Genomic DNA, 23410 nt, shown 5'->3' with positions numbered 1-23410 from the left:
TTGTCAACCTTCTCTACATCCTCACCCTGTTCTTGGAAAGCTTTTTTTTTTTTTTTAAAGACTAGTAATGATGAAACTAATGTCATATCTAATGCATTTGTGTATTAGTTTGTTAAGAGTTTTCCAGAAATTCAGAATCTTTGGTGACATTCTTAAAAACAACAACCGCATCAACACAGGAGCTTTGCATGCCTGGAAGTCCCGCCAAACGGCTCACACACTTCAGCTTGGAAGTCAAAAATCAACAGCATGTTGCCCCTCTCTTTTAAATCCCCCCCTTCTCTCTAGCACCCACAGCCAATCTGAGCCTGTGACTAAAGCGCCATCTCCCAGACTGTACACTCCAGGCTGCATTTAATACTCTCTGGGTATGCAGGCACCGAGCCACCTTTAAAGCGCATTTTACCCATTTCCACGCAGTTCCGGACATAGCTCTGCAAAAATCAGCAAATATACGAACATCCAACCGCCGTGCACTAAATAACCAGTTGCCAATATTCTTTGTGACCACTCATCTGCAGAGACTTTGTGGCTCTCTGCGGCTTGGTAGCATTTTTCTTCCCGGCAAACATCAAGCGAGGACGTTCACTTGCGCTAAAAAAGAGCGTACTGTGAATAGAAAGGAAGCGGGGTAAATCCGACACCGGCGGAACCTGGAGCAGCACAACAACGAATATCTGACCTCGACCTCCCTGGACGGTGCTGAACTGGTAGTTAAAATAGAGATGGCGAGATTTCGCATCACCCCGTCTCCTCCTCCAACACACATGCTGCCGAGGCTGATGATGATGATGATGATGATGTTTGCGTAGGAGTGTTTTATTTTGCGGACAGCTTCGGTTAACCAGTAGGTACCGTTCAAGCAACTCCAGACAATCGGTGGATGGAACTGCGTGTTGCTGACTGCCTGCTTCAAACGCATCTTCCACAAATCACAGCGTACCATTGTTACTGGAGTGCTTTTCGCTGCTCTTATTGCAAGTCTGGAACGGGAAAGAAATTGTTTTGCATGATAACGGTGTGCGTGGAAAAGTACTCTTCATACAAAGAATACGACTATTAAAGGTGGACATTTTAAAAAAATTTTTTTTTTTGCAAAGGGCGTATCTGCAAATTTTTTACTAAAGAGCAACTAAAGCGGAACCAGGCCCAGTGGGTTTTATTTTGACCCGAGTCGAACTCCATCCCCACTTCGATCGCAGGCACTTCTGTGTTTAGTTCATATCTTTATCGACATTGGAGGCTTTTTTTCCCGGGGTGTTCACTGGTGGCAGTATTCAGTGACTGAGGTTGATAAACTACAGCCTGCTGAGGTCGGGACCTGAGCCCCAAGGAGCCACCCCTACCCTCAATGTGACCCTGCGAATTCCTCTTATCTCTGCAGGTAAGGCTTTACCCTTGAAGGAAGAAAGATTCTCTTCTACCATGATATTTCCTTTGTGTGCTTTTCTCATCTCTTATTATCAAGTCATGCATGCAAGTGTGTAAGCGAAAAATGATTACGAAGACTGGTTAAGACATGGAAAAACGATAGATAGATAGATAGATAGATACTAACTCTAATTTCAGCACCATGGACAGAGGCAGATACTTGCCATACGTCAGGAAGAAGATATTCGGTTCTTCTTCTCCACATTTCACCCAAAAAAAAAAAGTTTATTATAGACCATATACCCAACATGTACAGTGTCCATGTGGAAGAGTGTTTTTCAGAAGCCTTAATCAATTTAACACAGAGAGATAGCATACATATACAGACACAGGAAGAGAGGGTAAAGGCAAGGGGCAGGTTCGGTGCATTTGTATGAAACACTTGCTTGCTGGCTGGTATGCCACATGCTGACAAAACAGCATGGCTTATGAGCCACAGCTACTGTCACCAACTGTTAGCCATGGTCACATCCAAACTGTTGGCTGCAGATATTTTTAGGCTTGGTGCAAATGCATCTCCAGCAGCATAAAAGCCCTGCAACGCTAAAATATTCCGCTAAATGGAGTTAAAATGACAAAACATTTTAGCGAATGGTGCACAGGATGCAATCCACCCCCTATTGATTGTTTTGGAAGCACTGTGATGCACGTAGTAGCAGTTACCCAGCTGGAATGTGAACTAACCAGTGCATTTCAGCAGGCTTTAACAGTATTTGATTAAAAAGAGAAATTAGTTTATTATTTTTAAAACTATTTTCCATTGTAGTATACATATAATTATATAACTTATATTCCTGTAGTATTTGTACTGCTAAGTGGATGGATGGATCATACAAGTATGAGAGAAAGTTATAAATAAGTTAGTGCACTGCGCTGTTTGACTGTCCAGACTTCATTCTCAGTTTAAGCTCTACTGGATGCTAAAACTACACAAGAAGGAATAATAATAGTCACTGTTCTCTACTGTCTTAGTATATCTGCAGAGGTCAATAGAAGTTATTGATTATGTGTTCTCCTGTGTCCGTTTACTTGAGCTTATATTTCAAAATGTCTCACTTCTGCCTTATTTCCTGCATTTCAATTTTGCTGTAACAGAGAGCTGAAGAAAGGGTACTTATGTTTACACGCTTACTTAGAATGATACCTGGTAGGCCTGGGCTACATGGCTGTTCATAGACACTACAGTGAATTCGACGCTGTCTGTGTTTTGTCATCACAAACTCATACCATATCATATCATATTATCTTTTAACACAACATCACTTAAAACCAGTAAGATTCTCGAAAGAAACAAAATACACACATGTTGTGGTTTTAGAGGGCCTGAAACAATCGAAGATAAGGTGGGGCTTGCGTTCCCATGGCGACCTCCTCGATGACCCGCAGACCAACCTTGCCCCCCCAGGGAGATCAGTTATACTCCAGCATGCGCACACGCTCACAAACACGCACACACTGAAGTCCCCCTCTGAGCATAAGAGACTGTGCGTTTCACGTCTGTCTGCTGCTGCTCCACAAGCCTCTCAATTTTTACAGCAGCAGAGAGAAGAGGAGGACAAAGAGAGAGCTGAAGGACAAGCAAGATGAGTAGGATGGAAAAGCAAATTTCAAAGACAGACGGGTGATGAAAAAAGATGAGGCAAGGTGTAGAGAAGAGCATATACAATACCGAGCAAGAGGGATGGAGAAGAGGAGAACGTGGAGGGGTGGTTTGAATAGACAAGAGTGAATGCAATTACAGAGGCATGTCTACTTTTTGTGGGCTTTTTCAAGCATACTCACATATCAGCTTAATTACTGTTAAAATGCAATATTGGGAGAGGGAATCATTATTGATCTGCTTTGGCTGAGATAGAGAGGGGAAGTGGAGTGGATGGGTTGAGACTGGGGGGAAGGGAATATTGCTGTTCACTGATCATGTTAAACAGTCACCACCCGTTCCGCCCTTCCTCCATGCATCTCTCGTCCCCTCCCCCTCGGCACCACACTACTCTGCTCTCCCCTTTCAGCTACACCCTGACATGCTCACGCATACTGAGACACAGATGTGTCCCACGCACAGTGTGGCCAGCACACACACACATCCAGGCACAAACACATGCGTGCGCACAGGCCGTTGGTCAGCTGGCCTCAACCTTGTGAGTGATTTGTACCAAGAGAAGAAGAAATGTGAGGGACATGGGGAAAGAGAACAGGAAAAGAGATTAGAGAAATAAAAAAAAAAAAATTGTGCGTCGATCCCTTCCAATATGTTTGTGCATGTCTCTGGAGAGTCATAACTTCCTGTTCTTCCACGCAAAGGTTAGCACTTCAACCTCACAGAAAGAGGGGTCTGGGTTTGAATCTGGTGGTTGTGTGAAGAGGTGCGTAGGCGCTAAGGAGGAAGTAATGCCCTTTCACTTTTTAACCATATTTAAATATAATTGACTATCTTTTTTCTTGGTACTTTTTCAGAGACAGAAGAAGACATTTTTCACCTTTAAGTTTTTAATTAAATCTCTGTGTTGTTTGGAGATCTGGTAAAGTCATCTTCTGCTCCCTTCTTGTGCCTCACCCTTGGGCTCTGTGTCATTATTTATATGCACAAATGATATGAAGAGTATCTATATTTCTATTTGTTCATGTGGTAAACAATTGTCTTTTTGTGCAGTTAAATTAAAATATTTTTTCCATATAGATTGGCTTCATTATGAATAAATGATTCATTTACTCAAAGACCCAGTCGCATCCAGGGAGCATCATTACATTTACTCCACAACCAGGCCATGCAAAATGAGTTTTCAGATAATCAGACAGGTCGAAAACAAACAGCTGTTTACCAAAACCAAATTGCAACATATTGTATCTACAAAGTCTGAAAGCCCAGTTAAGTAGGTTATGTGGGTAAGATCATAGTTGATACTAGAGGCAGCTCTGCAGAGATCATTTTATATTAGACTTCGGTTTGAAAATTTAAAAAGGAAAGACGGCAAAGTAAAACTGGGGATGTTCCTGTTAATTTACCAGCTGAAAATCGGTCCTGATGATTCAGCTGGAAGACTCAAGCTACAAAAATAAGATCCATGCTGTAAAAATACAGAATTTTTTCAACTGCTGTGCAACTCGTCTGTCTGTGGCCTGCAGCACTACGTGTGTTTCACAAGAAACTTAATGGCAAGTGTATCACTCAGGATAAGTTTACAATTTGCATTACATCTGTAATCTACAGTATTCATTGCATGGAAGCCTCGGGGCATTCTCATTACAATCTTCATGGTCCAAAGCCCTTTTTCAAAGCCTCCATGCTCATCATTGGAGCATGCAAGCATTGCTGTTAATGTTAAATCTGAAAATGAAAAGTCGCAAATGTCTGCACACTCCTTTGGAAAGTGATGAAGTGAAAAGGAAAGACAAGCTGGCTCAGCAAGGTCATGAATTGTGCTACCATAAAAGTAAAAGAAGACAAAAGCACATATTAGAAGAGAGCTTCATGTTCATAAATCTCTTGTGTTGTATCTTATTACTCCTTATTATAATGCTGCCTTCCTGCACTGTGCTTCATTTTGATCTGCTTGGAGATTTGCATGCAGTGAGTGGATTGAGTAAAGCTCATTCAGGTACAATTAGGTTGAAACTTCTAGCAGTAAACCACCCACTCAAAAAATGAAAAAGGCGATGCTAAAATGTCAGTCTGTAACGGCCCCAGTCGCCATAGTAACTAGAGACCCCTTCATTCTCTTAGACACACTGCCTCTGGAGCACTGACCATTAGCACTAACAATCAAGCCATCATCAGCCTTGAGCTTAACATATTTTCTTCAGCGGTTTTTACGTTTCATAGGACGCGGGCATCAGTCTCTGCCTCTCAAAGCACCTTCTGCATCTTTTGTCTTTCTTTTCTTTGTTCTCAACTTATTTCTGTATTTTATCTTCTTCCTTATGTTTGTGCCTTTATCCCAAACTACTGCTCCTGCTCATTTCTCCATTCCTTTACACCGTTTCGTTTTCCTCTTTGGCTGTTCTACCAAGTTCTCAACCTGCTTTTTGTTTTACATGGTTTATTTGCACATGTCTGCTGTTGTGTCAACATGGAGCTGTAGATCTTAGGAGGAATGTAGACAAAGAAAATAATAGCAAGTATAACACTGGAGATAATTTGGCACTTGATGCTTTAGGGTCTGTCTCATCCACTGCAACTCCGACCCTTCTGGACATTATCCAGTTACCCAACACAAATGTTGGGTTCAGTCAGACATTCTTCTTCTTCTTTCAGCTGCTCCCTTTAGGGGTCCCCACAGCAGATCATCTACCATCTCGCCCTATCCCTTGCATCCTCCTCTGTCACACCAACCATTAATCTGGCAGCTCCCTAGTATAAATTCCATATTATGTCTGATGTGAGAATAGTGCTGCCATGTGAGGTTATTGCTCATGTACAGAAACAGATTCTCATGCTCTTTTTTGTCAGTTACACTCAGTACACAGTACGCCATGTCCCTTCCAAAAAATGTCATGAGATTCAGGTCTGAACACTGTTTAAAGTTCCCTTTTCTGACATGGAGCACATGGCAGGAGATCATTGGTGCTGGGTATGTTTTCACAACAGGAGAGCTAGTTGGTGCAAGGGAGTGGCCTGAGTAAAGCACGCAGCAGGCATGACACAGGATGGCCATTCCCTAGCTGGGAATTCACTCCCTGTTACTTGTGCTGTTCACACTTTGGTGCAAACTGGTGCATCAGGACATCTCACAGACCTTTCTACTAGGGAGCTGGCAGGGTAAAAACCATTCAATATTTGATCTGACTGCTTCACACATTTGCATTCTCACATGCACCTCTATGGAGTAATATCCAGTGAAGTTCAGTGCTACTGTGGATGTGTAAAAATGGCTCAAGTTGTATTTTCTAATGAAAGAAGCTTGATGTTACAATCACACACATAGGTGAGCAGTACAGTGTTTCTAAAGTGGCATTTTTCCTTCCTTTCTTCTGGGTGAATTCACAAGCTTGATCAGTTGATCAGTTGAACTTAACATACATTTGATTTTTTTCTACATCTCAAACACAGGGAGAGAGAGAAATTTAGGGTTAAAAAATGAAGGAGAAAAGATTTCCTCCAAATCTCTGTCAAATCCCAAAACGCAAGTGCAAGTCACAATTTATTTTTAGTTATTTATTTTTCCCATGTGTGTACTTATATGTTATATATTAGATTATTATGCACTTCCCGTAGTGCATATTTACCACAGCTGTGTGATGACTTCATTTGTGCTTCAGATGTGTAGTAACTAGCAATCCTCCTGAGACTTTTTTAGAGTTATGTAACTTCTTGTAAATGTGATCGCTTGACAGACTCAGAATGTGCAAAGTGTTGCACAGCAGGATCTATCCATCTCCATGTCAGAGGCACTGTATTTGCCTGTGAATGGCACTATTGTTCAAAGTGATGCTTAAAACATGCCACACTTCTGAAGCCAGTGAATACCAGCTGAGCAGAGAGAGTAAGATTGATGTAGAGTAGGGAGGGAGACAAAGGCAGCAAGGTAAATGGAAGGAGAGGATAAAGAGACAGAAAACAGGCACAAGCAAAGAAACACAGAAGGAGCAGGTGGAGGAAGACAGTGAAACTGTGGGAAGCCAAACAAGGGAAAGAGGAATATGGATGGGGGTATAAACTGATGACCTTACAGAAAGCCTATTGATATGCACAGAAAATGTAAAAAAAAAAAAAAAAAAGTTGAGCTACAACCCATTCATATTCTGAATACATGCACTTATAACTACAACAAAGAAACACTAGCAATGAATTACTGTGCCTTCTTTCAACACTGATTCTCCTCTCTTCTGCTCACAAACCATATGCTTAGTCATATGTTTGCATGAACAGCAACAGCTGGGGTTTTGTAGAACTTAGCGCTGTGGTGATCAGTATACGCTGTTATAATATGATTTGACCTTCATAACATCACCTCTTGATTGGCTACATTTACTGTGGTATCTGGCTGGATGTGTGTGAATGCGCGTGTCCCCAGATTCTCTATGGGACATTTAATGCATACATTTAGATGAAATATCAGATGAAATATCCATTATCCAGTGCGAGGACATTGTGATCAGGTTGCCTGTCCTTGACTTCAAAAGAGCTGAGGACTCATGCTGTAAAAACAACCTCCCTCCTTCCCTCTCAGCCTTCTCTTCTCTCACACAAGGACCACACAGATGTTTAAAAGAATAACTTTTATAGAAAAGGGAGGAAAAAATACATGAAACGTGTCGTGTGCGAGAAGATGATAAAAATGATAAAAAATGAAGTGTTTCAGATTCAGTTCAACTTAGTGCTGCAATGCCACAAAAATTATACAGTCACATAATGATACTTGTGTCACCCATGCCATCAGGACACAGACCGTGCACTGATAAATGTGGGCACAATGTTTTTGTTCACCACAAGCTTTTTTCTGACAAACTGGCAACCTGTCACACACTGGGCGTAACCATGCATGAAACACAGCGTGGGCTTTGCATTCACTGCTGTGAAGAAAATGTAAGACTAAGGCTATGTCCACACCTACATTTTTTAAAAGAGGTATTTTTCCAGGTCCTTTTAAAAAAATATCTCCCTCCACATGAAAATGCAAAAAAACGATCTCAAGCCCTGTCAAGTGCAACAGGTAGCAATATAACCCTAACAGTGAAGAAATGCTGGCCGATCAAAAGCCCACAAACAAATATGGTGCACAAGAAAGGAAATAAAGATGCACACCTTTGACATTGCGAGACAAAAGTTTTTCTTGTCTACATGTAAACACAAAAATCTTCACCCCAGCTGGAGTTTTTCTAAAGCTTCATTTTCAGTGCTCCATTTATGTATGGACAAAAGGCCAGAACACATAGAAAAAGCTACGTTTACCAAAATACCCAACAAGCTGCAGCGTGACTTGTAGCAGAAAGCTGCTCAATGGAAATGGTTGGGTTACATCAGTTGACAGCTTCTCTGTGGCACATGGATCCAGTCAACTAGAAATAACTAACCAGTTCCCAGTTCAAGAGCTAAAATTCAGTGAGTCATGCTGCTTCCTTGGAAGGACAGTAGATAAAATTATCACTGCCAAGCTTCAAGGAGCAAAGGTAATTTAATAGCATCCTATCTAATTAAGGGAAATGAAAAAGGAATTATATGTATTTAAAGGCATAATAACCTGAACAGACTATGTCGCCTGAGGGGAAGGTTTACGTGTGTGCGCGCATGTGTGTGTGAGAGAGAGAGAGAGAGAATTTTGCTGGAGTGAATTATGACTTTTGAGTGTTTTGCATTAAAGTATTAACCTATTATTGGGGCAGACTGGGTGGATTAGCACCTGCTTGGTGCCTTTGCATGAACAATGTTTTTCACAACAGGCGGTCTTGACGGAGCTCTGAGTGTTACAGCAAACTGTCTCTGTTGTCGCTGCAATTTCTCAGTGGCAGATTTGACTGACACTGAACTTACAAGCCAGGGCCCTTATTTGTTAGATGTTAGATTCAACTCATTGTCATTGTGCCCACAAGGTACACAACGAAATGATGGTTCCAGATCACTCATCCAGAGACGAGCATCTGCGGTCATGCAGCCAGAGACCGGCGCTACTGTTAGGCAATGTGGTTTAAGTGTCTTGCCCAAGGACACAAAGCAGTGCAGGGACAGGCTCGAACCTGCAACCTTCCGGCTGCAAGGCAAGCGCCTTGCAGGTAGTGGTAGTGTAGTGAAATAAATGTTCTTAGATTTATACTTGAACTAAATTTTAAAGAGTTCCTACACTGCATTCATGGCCAACATAAATACCAAATGAGGGCTTAGTTTGGATTAGTCATGGACCATGACAAAATGATCAAACACAAAAACATGGCTTTCAGTTCCTTCCAAAAGAGCAACATTGGTTACTTAATAAATTTAACAAACTATAAGACATTGCATCCTGTTTTTAATTCAGAACAAGGTGCACTAATTTAAGATCATTTCCAGGACAAAGCAAAGTTTTATTCATACCTACTTTTACATGTTTCCTGTACAAGTTGTAATTCGAGTCAAAATTGATTGTAAGTCCATTTTATCAATTAGGCCCCAGGAGTAAAGGTCTTACATACAAGCATAAACAACCAGTGACCCATATATCACATATACACTTATAGTCTATATGGTGCTCAAATAGTTGCAATAATTGGTGATTACTGCAGGTTTATAATAGCGACGATTCAGGGGTTTTGTTTGGTGATAAAACTTTAACTCGTCTCTCCATACATACATACATACTCAATATACTGTCTTGACAGGAGTTAAAGCTTTCTGACTTTCAGGGCGAACAACTGCTCAATTCATCAACTATGTTTTCAACCAACTGTAAGATCTCTGAGTCAACTTCAGCTCTTGGTGGCGCCAAGATTACAGCCTGTCATTCACAAACAAGTGGTATTATTTTCCCAGCAGAGGGTAGAACAGGGTATGGCTGTGGGGAGGAGTAGGAAGTGCAGTGGCAGGCTGACAAAATGTGATTATATGCAATTATTTTAAAATGATTTGAAAATGAAAGCTAATTTTTTTTAATATGAGAGGACAGAACAATAAACTGACAGGACAGAGATATTATACTATTTTTGTCCCATTTTTTATCCACATGGAAAAGGGAAACTATAGCTTTTATACTGTTTGAAACCCTTGAACCCTTCTGAAAAGTGCAGGGAACAAGTTTGTCTGCTTCTATCTCACGGTACTGTGGATTGTAAATGTTTATAGCTTTGATAGCATAAAAAAGTATTCCATGTGAGTGTTTTCAAATGTGAAAACACTCACATGGACAGGTCGCCAGTCTTGCTTTTGTGTTGTTTACACCAAAATCTCATCGGACCGGTAAACATTTTTCTAGTCTTCTGTTGTCCAATTCCGTTGTGCCCATGCAAATTATAGCCTCGGTTTCCTGTACCTAGCTGACTGGATTAGCACCCAGTGAACGCATTGAGTTGCTACCATGTGACTGGTTGATTAGATGTCTACCTTAACAAACAGTTGAATGTTGTACCTAATAAACTGGCCGACAAATGATATAATTTATTTTACTGTTGTATCATTACAACCCCATGACATTGCCAAATATATCCTGCTAAATTAACTTGGTACTGCCATTAAAAAACAAATAGTCAATGTCTAAAAATGCTCTTAGCAAGGGAGGGCAGTCATGCTCCATTACCTTAGTCCATGCGCAGCACATTTAAAGTTATAGTAATGCTTTGTACCTCAGTCTACAATTTGAAATGGAAGAACAACTAAGCAAGGTCATTTAGATAGATGAGACACATTTAGGAAGCTGCATAATTAAACAAAGAGACCCCCAGGTCACCGCTAAGTCCTTAAAATGTCCTCATGGTGCTATATTCATACAAGCCGAAAGCCATTTTTATGATATATCATTCACAGAGGGGCACTAATTACAGATATGTTGCCTAGGTAATACTAGGACACATAGGGTGGATGAAAACTATTGCTGGTTACCAAAGGAAAAAAGCCATTTCTCTTAGGGATGAGGTAGGGGAGCTTTACCTCAGGATAGGTGTGTGTTGTCATTATTCTTGGAGATGGGTACAGGGACACAAATGCTGGCAAAAGATATTTTGTGCACCAGGTGAAATTTTATGCTGGGATAGAGTGAGTCAGGGACGGAGAGTTGAGTAATGCCAGTCAGGGTCAGTGCAACCAGAGAGGATATTGCAGAGCAGGTTCATATAACAAGGCTAAAGAGAAAAAAGTGTGAGCTTTATTAAAAAATGTGTACTTCAGTCTCAGATTAGAGACTTTTTTAAGAACTGCTTTACTGCTTACATGAGGATTAACGTGTTTTTAAAAAATCTTTTAAATCTAATAGCTTTTTTGTCATAATGTTTAGTGAACGCTTCCTTTTTTTAAAATAATTTTTTAACGGGCACGGGCTTCTGCAACATTTATATTTAGCATTTTATTGCCATGTTGACTTTCAGGATTTTTGCTCAAAAATGTGTTTTGATGGCAAAAGGTTTTATTAGCTTTTTACCACCCCAACATTTTTTTTACAACTTTTCATACTTTCATACTCTTAACCTAAGTTAAAAATGTTGGAACTAATTTGTCTCATCGATTACCATAGAACAGGGCTCTTCAACTCCAGGCCTCAAGAGCCCCTGTCCTGCAGGTTTTAGATGTGTCTCTGCTTCAACACACCTGAGTCAAATATAGAAGTCATTAGCAGGACTCTGGAGAACTTGACTGCATACTGAGGAGGTAATTCAGCCATTTGATTCAGGTGTGTTGGATCAGGGACACATCTAAAACCCGCAGGACAGGGGCTCTCAGGGCCTGGAGTTGAAGAGCCCTGCCATAGATAAAAGGTCAATGCAACACTCATAGCCAAGATGCGAGTGACTCGTTGCATTCCTATAACACTGATGGACTGATAGTGGATCTTATCAGTTCAAATTAATAGATTAAATGAAGAGTTATACATTCATTTTTAATGCCCAAACCTGCCATGTACATCTACCACAATGCAGCCTGATAAGAGTTCAGTCAGAGTATGAGCTGATGATGGTGTTTTGCTATTGCAAGTGGACTTCAGTCTCAACTGACACCACCTCAGGTGGCTGTATGTTCATTTGTGGCAGTATGTTTGTGTGTGTGTGTGTGTGTGTGTGTGTGTGTGTGTGTGAGGCTCGCTCTGGGGCCACAAAAGGCTTCACACATCCTGTCCATTCAAGGAGTACCTACCTTTAATGCTTTCTCAGCTCGACTCGAACCCACGCCACGCACACCGCAATGCGGTATATGTTCGTGGTCGCTGGCTTCACCACTGAGCCACCTGGGCACCCGCATGGTACAATTATTTATTTTAATTATAAAAAAAAAACATGATTGTATGTGTAAGACCCATGTAGGCTTATAAGAGCTTTTTACATCTTTCTATCAATGAAGGATGTTGGTAAGATAGTGGTAAGACTGTTATTTAATAAGTTGACCTGTGAACATTTTCACCAGTCAGCTCGACAGCTGACCCCAGCTGTGCAGCACATCCTAAATAACTGACCTCACTCAAGCCTGATCCAGTGGAGCCAGTGATTTCTTGCATCACTCTCATACATCCTCGCTGTGAGGAGAGACACAAGTGAAGCAAGCAAGTGTTATGTTAGCCTAACACAAAGACAAAGACACATGCAGCACAGACAGAAAAACAAACACAGGCCTATATTTGCATTTTCATTTTATGCTTCTTCTCTTCCTTTCTTCACCTCTTCTCCCATTCTTACCTTCCAACATAAGTAAAGGAGTCAAGGACAAGGCACAAGGAGTTGAAGCAACAAGTATTCCTAACGTTCTGTCCATTTTACATCTACTACTTTTTGATATTGTGACATCATTACAATATATTTTAAATATATTATCTATCACTACTACCTATCACATTGTAAATATATTATATTTACAATGTGATAGGCAGAAAGTTTGACTATGCAGTTAATCATCTGATATAACCATTACAACTAATGAACTGAAAAGGAAACACTTCCATTTTCTCTGTGTGTGTCATCTTACATCACAGATACCAAAAAGACTTTAGGACACACCCGTGTTTCCTCACTCATAGCTTCTCCCGTAAAGCTTCTCTCTCTCTGAGTTGCACTTTAAGAATTCAGGTGCGCTATTTGAAAAATTAATATAGAATACCAAAACTCCAAAATGATGTAACATCTTCTGAAAAAGTATCCATCCTACAGGTTCAAGTGATGTCATTTATACCAGTTGAATGCTCCCTGATTGCACAGATTATTAGAGAGTAAAGACTCATCAAGGGCAAAAACTGTAATCACACAGAGTTTAAAGAACTCTTGATGAAGTATTGTTGTTTTCTGCGTGTCCTTAGGTTCCTGGTTTGGAACTTTGTTGCAAGTTAAGATTGTGAGATTGAAAAAAAGCTACTGGAGCAGAAACCTGAGCACTTCTTTCGCTAAATAATGCATGCTTCTCAGGAGTGTTTGGGTCTTGTCATTTCCGTAAAAAAGACATGTGTGAGTACACTCTGTCGTTGTAAATGTGTGTAAAATCACTCTTTGACAGCTACCATTGTAACAGAGCTCTTCCCATTGTTCTCAGGGCATGTTATTGTCTCTTGTGTGTTACTTGAATCCACCACCTACTGCGTACTTCTTCCCAACTGAACTGAAAGCCTGTCAGCAGCCATTATTCCAAGCAAGACCTTTTGCTGTGATCCCTGCCATGTTTCATCGAAGCGTGGCATTTTATTCCAAAGCCCTCTGTCTGAGCATGTTAGCTACTGCTAAAATTATTGCATGTGAGTGTTTGTGTGTGCTTGTGTGTGAGTGTGCGCACCGCTATTCTTCTTTTGCCCCTAACTCCTGTCATTCCCGTGGACGAATACCAGCAAAAGCAGCTGAGTGGACAAGATTGCCTCTCTCTAGTACTATTTCACAGTGGAGTCTGAATTGCGTGTTTGCGCGCGTCTCTGTGTGTGTGTGTGTGTGTGTGTGTTTGTGTGTGTGTGAGTGTGTGTGTGTGTGTGTGTGCAGGTAAATAATTAGCACTGTTTGTTGCCTTGCTGCAACACATCGCTCACACGTGGATCTGATTAATGTAGCTTCAGGAGATACACACCACCAGTGTAGCCTGCAGAATGACAAATATTACATGTGTGTATTTTTATGTGTAGACCATATTAACAACTTTGATGGAGATATGTCAATGGGAAAAGTTTTAAGAGCGCAGAAATCACATTTTGAGATCAGCGCAGTCCACCAGTCACCATCTGAGACTCTGTATGACACAGAGTCAGATTTCTGTGCACGCAGTCCTGATCATGCATATGCTCATTTCCTTACATTTTCTCTGGCTGTTTTGGCAACTTTTGAACACCTGAGATCACTTGAGGTTACTTACCAACCACTTCAGTTATGCGAGCTGCAACAGGCAGAACAGTAATGTCTTTTATAAAGCAATTTTTTCATATATTGCACCTACATATGTAAGGAGCATTTGAGTTCATATATGGGATATTAAGGACAGCATGATTTTGTACTGTACGTCAAAGCCTAATTTTGGCAGCTGATCCTGCTCTTAGGCTGCTTTATATATGATTTGTGCTGCACTTTTTCTGAAAAAACTGCAGCACATAAATCCCCAACCCCAAATGCAAATCATAGGTGTTTATTGATAGTGAAGCAACAAGCAAGGCCAAAGGCTGCTTTTTTGGGAAGGCTTCATCGAGGATCAGCGGATCCCCCGGTACCTTTGAGAGAGGGTGAGAAAAGGGAGGAAGGGTGGAGCATGGAAATGACAATAAACGGGAGTGTAGTGCAAGTAGGCATTTATAGAGAAATGGGGTGTGGTCCTGAAATTCAGATAAATTATCCCCGGCTGTTTGTTTGGACCATTAGGCTTTTTAATCTCATGGAATTGGATCAGATCACAATTAACCCAATCAACATCTCTGAGGCTCATTAGATTTCTGAGGACATTCTTCTGTTCAGAAATGACAAAGAACCTTGTTCATGAATGATGTTTGATTTAATTATTATTTTGTTATTGTTACAATTACTAATAAAATATTTTTAAAAATAACTATATATGAAAATAGTGTTGGCTGTACCTTTGCCATCAAGGCTTCTTGACTTTGGAGCAACCTGTCTGAGGAGAACTAGTTTGCAGGGTCACTGGCTTCTTTTTTTATTGACTTATTTGTATTGTCTCCTTTTAATCTTTATTATTGGTTTTCTTCTTTTTCCCCCTCTCATTCGTATTTATTATGTTTGACCTTATTGTTTGTTTTATGATTCATTTACCTTTAGAGTGTGCTGCTTTTCCCCTGTCTGTAGACAAGTGGTTGTTTGTAAAATCTATTTTTAAAGGTGCTCTAAAATAAATATATTAACTATTTTTCCAGTATTGGTCAATGTGACTTTTATTATCTGCTTTTGAAATGTATTGATTTTTGAGATAATATAGGCCATCTAGTACTCTATGTCTCCATCTGCTGGTGTGAAGAAATGACACTGACCATGCTTTTGGTTTGAAAATGAATGTTACGTGTAAAAGACCAACCCTGATGATCTGCACTCATGCTGAGTTTGCTCTGAAGGGATTCAGACTGCCAGTGTAAGCAGTACTGATTATTAGGTGCTTGAGAATCCATGTTGATTGCTCAGTTGTGACTGTGCAGGTCTTCACAAATGGTGTGCTCATGATGTTATCTTTCTTACTGCACCTTTACAAAGCTGGGCCCCTGTGCTCTCAAATGCATGCAGGTAAATCCAGCAGACTAAACAGCACTCATCCATACTATGCTGGAACATTGAAGTTATCACTTTGATTCACGTGTTTGTCTATCTCACATTTAATATTTAAGAAGGCTTTTGTTTTGCTTTGTTATAACCGACTTTTTGGTCACTTGGGTCAACACTAACATATCAATTTTTAGACAGAAAACATCCAGTAGACACACAGGAACATCGCCTTTCATCTTCATATATCCAGTATTTGTTCCCCACAAATTCTGGAGAGAGTTGATAAATGATTCACTTTGTTGACTTGCTGGTCATGCAGTTTGTCTGCTGTTTGAAACTGGGAAGGTGGCAGACGATTTAAAGCAGCTGCACGCCATCATCCAAAAGAGCCCTGCAGTAACAGTGAGCCAAAAACAAAAAGTAGCAGGTTTTAAAATGGGCTAAAATAATTTTAATATAATAAAAAATGTTAGTGTAGCTCATCCTTTTTTAAAAATAAAATACAAAGACATGCAGTTAGTGGGTGATGGAAGTTAATTGGTGATTCTAAATTGCCCATAGCTGTGACTGTGAGTGTGAATGATCGTCTGTCTCTCTGTATTCGCCCTGCGACAGGCTGGAGACCTGTACAGGGTGTACACTGCCTCTCGCTCCATGACAGCTGGGATAGGCTCCAGCCCCCCTGTGACCCTGAAAAGGATAAGCACATCATCCTCTTTTCTTTTCGCCCTTTCTTCACGCCCTCTATTAATTAAAGGTGCAAAAAACAAATAGATGCAAAATGTTCCCCAGCTTCACCTGAACATCCTGTTCTCTTTTTCCTGACAACCACATTGCCACTGAATCACCACATTTCCCTATCAATTAAACTAGAAGCCTTTAAGGCCAAAACGCCCTGTTCCTTCTTGTCCTCCATATTGATTTGCTTGGTGCGCTGCGTGGCTTGCAGATTGGATTAGAGTCCAGCTGTATTGAAGCTTGAGTGAGGAGAAGCTGTGCTGTGTTTGTCAACAGGGCTGATAGCTACCATAGAGACATTTATTCTAACTTTATAAAGCATCTCTGGACAGACATCATACTGAAAGATATTGGTTTATATAGTTTGTGGTTTAAACTGTTCAACTTAATGACTGATGAATTTAGTTTACAGTTGTTTCTGGAAGAGAAGATTGCTGTGTCAGGTGGCTTGGTAAATACCAAATACCCACTGACACACAACTGACAGTAAACTTAATGTGAGAAAGCTGATGGCTGCTGAGTGTCATTTACATCGGGTTGTAAGCTGGTTGCTGGCGATTCCGAAAATCCTATAATCTGACTAGTCCCCGTTTTATGTAGCAGTCCTGTTTATTTTTAGTATTTCTATTTTAGTGTTTGTCAGTGTCACATTTAAGTTAGATCTTGACAACATGAGCCTATGCTGCAGTCTGCTTGCTGCTGTTAATGGCTTGCACCATTGAGTCATAGCTTAGCAACAAGTCTGCTGGCCTATTTTTGGTTTCAAGCAATTATCCACAATGCAGTGTGTTGGTGTGGTTCAATGACACTTCCAGATTGCAGCTATAATAAAGGGAAAAGGTCTCTGCCCACATCTGATAACCCTTCAGGGTTTTTCAAAAAAAAAAAAAAAAAAAAAAAAAAAAAAAAAAATATATATATATATATATATATATATATATATATATATATATATATATATATATATAAAATAACATAAGTTATACACCACTGTGTGATTGCTTTTACTGTTTTAGCTTCTTAAAGGGAACCACTGAGCTAATAAAATGAAGCTGAGACCCGTCTTCTTATGATATACTGTAGAATTCACACTGCATAATTTCCACCTGGATGTGAAATGTAAACCAAGATATCTGAGCCAACAAATATCCAGCAAAAATATTTCAGTCTCACTTAGATTACACAAAAAATGTGTCTTGGAATCTGTAAGTCACACAAAAGCATGCTAAAGCTACGGTCACTTGGAAACAAGACAGGCAGCTCTTCACAACGTGTTGAATCCCCTTTCAAATTCCTGGGTCAGCATTTCCATTTGTCTTTGACTCGCAGTCAGAATTCACAGGTCACGGCTGTTGACTTGCAAATAAAGTCAGCAGGATCTGCTTTACACACTCCTTCAGATTATTTTGTTTTTCGATGGGTTTCCATCTGTTCTTTGTTGAACCAAAGCAGGATGAAAAATATCTTTGTCAGCTTGCTTGCAAATTTTACTTGTCACATCATTTGTCCAACCCGACTGCATCCTCTGTTTTTGTTGCATCCCTTCTGATCTATCTGTGGAACTATTTACCTCGTTGCTCTCGACATTTCTGCAGCTCATCCTTTTTGCTGTCCTGCCACTGAACAGATTTCCCCCCTCACTCAGGCACTTCTGTTTTTTCTATGCATTCCAGTCTGAGATGCTGTCTATATTATGAGCAGCACTTGTGGGATGATTCTATTACATGTCTCCTAGCTGCTGGATAATTCAATAAGCACCACCGAGATGACACACAGTTATAATCTACTTAATGAAGCTACTGAACTGATGAATTGTGTGCCTTTTTGCTCCTTCATTTCACTCCCTACCCTCCTCTGTGGCCCTTCCCCTCCCACCCCATCCCATCCTTCCCTCCTCTTCCACTTTGCAGGGTGTTGATGGAGAGCAATTCGAATGACAGCCGGGACTGTGGTCATCACTGGTGGAATTCTAGCTTCGGTTATATTACTCCTTATCATCGCAGTACTGTGCTACTGTAGGCTGCAGGTGAGACTGCAGCATCTGTTTCATTCATTGTATTTATTTTGGCTTTTTGCAGAACTGCAGGGAAGAGTTAAATAATTGTGCTGCATTAATTTGTAAACCTATGTTTGTGACTCTAACTAAACTAGTGGAAATGGAAAACCAATTGAGAGCAAAGATTTCAACTAAAAATTTTCAATTATATAATTAATCATTCAAAACATAAAATGTTTGACATTAAACTAAATAACAGTAACACACCTTATGACAAAGAAGAAAATGGATTGAGGACATAGACCGGCTGATTTGGTCATTGGCTGCTGTCACGCATAAAAACTCACAGGTGTTTTCACACCTGTGCAGCTGAGCTAGATGTGGACAGCAGGAGGAATGGAAAGGAATTTCAATCCTGAACCTCAGCCGTGGAAGCAAGAATCAAAAAATACAGTGTGTACTCACCGGAGTTTTATTTTTGGACCAGAGAATCTCACTCCTTGTGCTCTCAGTGTGTTTTCAGCATTGGTTAAAGAGCTCTCGGTCACCTCCCTGAACACTGTGTCCAAGACCCTTCTTGCTCAGTTAGCAAGGAGGGTCGGTCATCTTGTGGCCGGATGACCGACTCAAGGAGGACACCTGGTGGTCCCAAGCTTGTTCCATTTCACAATTATTGATGCCCAAGCTTTATAAATGATTTTACACCTTTGCTCCTTGTCTCACAGAGTTCCTTAGTCTTCATGGTTTTGATCCTGGCATTCAGCATTACTTGTGAGACTTCCTAAATTATGTTCAGTCATTTCAGTTTGTCATAGGTAGACTCCCCTCAGGTTCTAGACTAATGTCAAAGATTACTAAAGCAAACAGAATGCACTTGAACAAATTTTGGAGTGCCACAGCAAAAGGATTTCAATAACAGTGTTTACATTTCTGACTCTGAAAAAAGTTGCCAAAAAAATTATTATTAGGTGTAAATTGGGTGATGATTGAAGTTATTTATATTAAGTGCAGAAGAAGTGAGTCTATGGATAGTATTGTAGTATGCATTCTACTTGAGTGAAAAAATAAGACACAAGGTTTAAAGCTCCCCAGATAAAAGCACTACATAAATGTAGTCCATTTACCATGATCATCTGGGAACCAGGCAACATAGCTAGAGGGAAATTGAAAGAACTTTTCCTGACGGCAATTTCTTTGAATCAGAAATCCCCAAATTACAGCAGATATTAGATAGCATGATGCCAGAAATGAATTTGAAAGCTAGGTCTTACCACAACCATAATATCTCAGCTGAAAATTGGAGTCTGTTTACAACATATAAATTAGACAACCCCTCGTGGGAAAATAGAGTGCTCATTGAGACATTTCTCACTCATGCATATTTTACATAATTTGGTCATTTTTCTCTTCTTTCATCTTCATCTCTGCTTTTTTTTTCTTCATCTTTCTCAATTTCCTGCTCTTGTTCCATCAGTATTATTGCTGCAAGAAAGAAGAGTCGGAGTCGGAGGAGGAGGAGCCAGACTTTGCCGTTACATCTCGCCTCCCGCCGGTTCATTCTAACCACAACATTGTGGCGGCTACAGCCGCCGCCGCCTCCTCCATCCCAAATGGCCCTGCCCTTTTTTCAACCCCTCCAATGGCCAGAAAACTGACACGTTCACAGACCTTCTGTCCATCGTGTACACACTATGAGATGCCTTTCTACCTCCAGCCGCCTCAGCCGCAGCTCCACCACCAACCGGATGGGTTGAGGAATGGAGGGGACCGGATCAGCTATCGCAGCGTCCAGCAGCAGGATCTGGACCTGCCAGTGCCTGTAAACATTTCAAACTATCGTAAACCAAACCTCGCCCGTTCGGTTACCATGAGGGACATGTTCACACGCAGCTGTAGCATCAGCACTGATGTTTAGCTGGGTGAAGCATAATTCAGTTTAAGCTGATGATTAAATTCATCTGAATGGCGTGGACTGGGCTGGTCTTGAGTGAGACTGTGTTTTTGTCATCTTGACCTGTGTAGTCTGATCTAGTCTCGTCTCATTCTACCAGTCACCTTTTGCAGAATGGAGGACTCAACTGGCTCTCAGGACAGTTTTTTCAAAGGTACTATGCTCAGGTCGATGACCTCACATTTGGGCCAATATAAAGTATTTAAAAATGTTAAATTATCAACAACATAAACTTGATTTGTTTTGAATTGTTGTTGTTGTTTTTTTAAATAATTTATTTTATGATCTGATGAAGTCTGTGTTACCGTACTTCCTTTGGACTCCTCTCCCCATAGATAGGATAGACAGATTCATGACATGTGAAAATGATGTGATCAGTAGGGATTTCTGTCTTTTGGAGCTGCTACAAACAGAATATGATTAAGAAAAGTCCAGTGTTTCCCTCTCTTATGATGGGATTATTTGTCTGGTCCTCAATCCACAGATTATAGAGGCTATGAAATATCATTCACAGCCAGTGGAGAAAGGAGGGGGTTGTCATGTTTCGCTGCCACCCGCAGACATTTTAGGCAGACATAGTGATACACGATAACATTTAAAGACATAAAGGGCTCACAGAAGATTTTCCTCATCCTTTCATTGAGGCGTGTAGTTTGATGGGAGGCTGGTGTCTTGGAGCATCTGTTGAAAACACAGTGTATATACAGTATTTTACACTTCAGAAGAGAAGATTCTCTGCATTCTTGCAGGCAGGGTGGACTAGGTGCCAAAAAGGTCTGTGATCTTCATTTGTGTGTATATATGTGAGTGTACTGGCATGTGTGTGTGTGTATGCGTGGGCGCGTGTGTGTGTGTGTGTGTGTCTCGATCAATTGTTATACCAGAATTTTTATTCCATCCACTTGTACACAACTGGTCATCCCTGTGTATAATGAACCCAAAGGTGGGTTGCAATAACCTTTTATTGGAAAGGGTGAAGGGATTATATTATTTCTTTAACCTAAATTCATAGTAATGCAAAGACTGACCCAAACAGATTATATAACAAACAAAATGGATTTGCAACTATTTTGTAAATGTTTATTTTACTAATTAATGCTATAATACTGACTCAAGTTGTAGATGGCAGTCAGAAAAGCAAAATGTTTTTACAGTAAAACACTTTAAACTTCCAAATGTGAACTCAATTATAGTTCTTCACTGAAGTTTGTGGACTTACACTGCATTCGATGTGTTGTCTCTGATTTATTGATATATGGATTCCTGGGCTAAAGATTCACCTTTAAAGGCACATCTATAAATATTTAAGAGGCCATAACATACACCGCAGTCTCTCTCCTCTCTCCATTCATTGGACTGAAGATTATATGCTCTTGCTCTGAGGTACTCAGTGTTCCTTCTTGGGATTGTTTTTATTTTCCGCGCTTGGCTGACCGGCCTGGCTGGAGGGCTAATTTTCTGACTGGAGGAACAGTTGGTGACTTTTATGGACAGAGAACACACCATTAATAAGTGAAATTATTTACTGTTTGAATTCAAAACAGGAAATGCCGGTGGTTGTGAGAGAGACTTGAAGGTGATTGGATTGTCCTTTTTGGACCCAGATACCACCCTCTCTTGCAAATGGATGGTAAAAGCTGTACTTCCTCTCCCTTTTTCTGTCTCTGATTGATTTTTTTTTTTAATTACTCATTTATTTTTTGCCAGACTGTGAAACAGTGAGTAATTTTGTTTTTATTTTTTCCTTGGTAAAATGTGCTTTCCTGCAAATACGCTAAGCCACAATACACACATTTCTAAATCTAACTTTGCGAGGACACTCATTTACATCCCCCTAGTCCCTGATCCTAACCATCTCAACTAGCTGCCAAACCCTTGCCTATGTAACCTAAACCTAATTCTGCCCAAGACCCTAAAGCCAAGTCAAAACAACCTGCTATAGGTGAGAAAGAGATGAAGGGCACAAATGTCCCAATCTTCTCTCAATTTTAAACTTGTCCTCACAAAGATAGCCATATAAGTACACTCACACATGCAGACACACAAACACACAGAATTGTTCTTATTTTTTAATCTAAAACTATGTAACAGTTGCACAGGAAATTTAGTGCCATAAAGAAGTATAGGAGAAATTTATTATTATTATTATTATTATTATTATTATTATTATTATTATTATTATTATTATTATTATTATTAGTGTATATTAAAATGCAGTGTTGCTTTTACCTTGAAGTATTTGAATTACTTGCTTTATTTTATGATTCAGCTGGTTTTTCAGACTTGGTACAGTACTGCAGAAAATGTTTCTGTTCTTGTTTCCGATATATAACTGACAGACACATTGTTGCTAATAAAACTGTATGAAACTCTTTTTCTTCTTCTTCTTCTCATTCTAGATGAGTCACAAACCTCGAGGGTCATTTGTTACATTTGCATTTGCACAAAATGATGCTTGCTTTGTGAACTTTTATACAAAGTGGAGGCTCTTCAGAGAAATGTTTCATAAGTTTGCATTAATGTAATTAGAATGTGTACCCCCACCCCCCAGAGTGGGACTGCACAGGATCACACGTGGACACTGCTAAATGCAGGGTGCATCATCCTGGATTATATTATTAAGTGAGCTCCTAAATACAGATTAACTATCAGTTAGCTGAAGTGCTTTGTGTTGCAGAGAATTCTCCAAGCAATAAACTTAAAAATGTAAATATATCTAAAGGGAAAGCACTGAACCTACTAATATTGTTTTTCAATATCAGTTTCAGCAACAATAACATAAGAAAACAGCAACTCCTGAGGCTTGAACTACAGCAGCAGCAAGAAAGTATGTTTGTATACAGGTCCGGTCAGCCCTTGGGCAACGAGGTGAGAGTCATGACAGCAAACATGGTCGAATGGGAAGGGTAACAAACAAGAAGATGAAGTCTGATAAAAAAAACAAACAAACTAATAGTCAGAGATGAGGAGATGATTATCAATGAAAAGCCATTAATACAGGGAGGCAAAACCATAGAAAAAGA

At 40.1% G+C, this 23410-nt stretch overlaps 1 protein-coding gene across 2 annotated transcripts; it reads left to right on the top strand.

The window, feature by feature from the left end:
* Positions 1-588: 588 nt before the first annotated feature.
* On the top strand, positions 589-22544 carry LOC115788975 (protein FAM163B-like). Of its 2 annotated transcripts, XM_030742114.1 has the most exons (4): positions 589-1384; positions 18351-18466; positions 19911-20249; positions 22252-22544. In XM_030742114.1, the coding sequence occupies exons 2-4, from the start codon at positions 18374-18376 to the stop codon at positions 22327-22329; spliced, it is 510 nt and encodes a 169-aa protein (XP_030597974.1). In that variant the 5' UTR covers positions 589-1384; positions 18351-18373; the 3' UTR covers positions 22330-22544. The 2 variants fall into 2 exon arrangements, with proteins under 2 accessions (XP_030597974.1, XP_030597973.1); XM_030742113.1 differs by lacking the exon at positions 22252-22544 and having other exon boundaries at positions 629-1384; positions 19911-22244.
* Positions 22545-23410: the final 866 nt, after the last annotated feature.

Source organism: Archocentrus centrarchus, chromosome 12 (genome assembly GCF_007364275.1).
Source record: "Archocentrus centrarchus isolate MPI-CPG fArcCen1 chromosome 12, fArcCen1, whole genome shotgun sequence".
Lineage (NCBI taxonomy): Eukaryota > Metazoa > Chordata > Actinopteri > Cichliformes > Cichlidae > Archocentrus > Archocentrus centrarchus.
The sequence above is the reverse complement of the archived record's forward strand: the minus strand, read 5'-3'. Positions and strand labels throughout refer to the sequence as shown.

Bases quoted from the DNA above. Each gene is read 5' to 3' on its own strand.
- LOC115788975 (XM_030742113.1), top strand. From the start codon at position 18,374: ATGACAGCCGGGACTGTGGTCATCACTGGTGGAATTCTAGCTTCGGTT. The intron at 18,467-19,910 runs GTGAGACTGCAG...TTGTTCCATCAG, and splicing joins TGTGCTACTGTAGGCTGCAG to TATTATTGCTGCAAGAAAGA.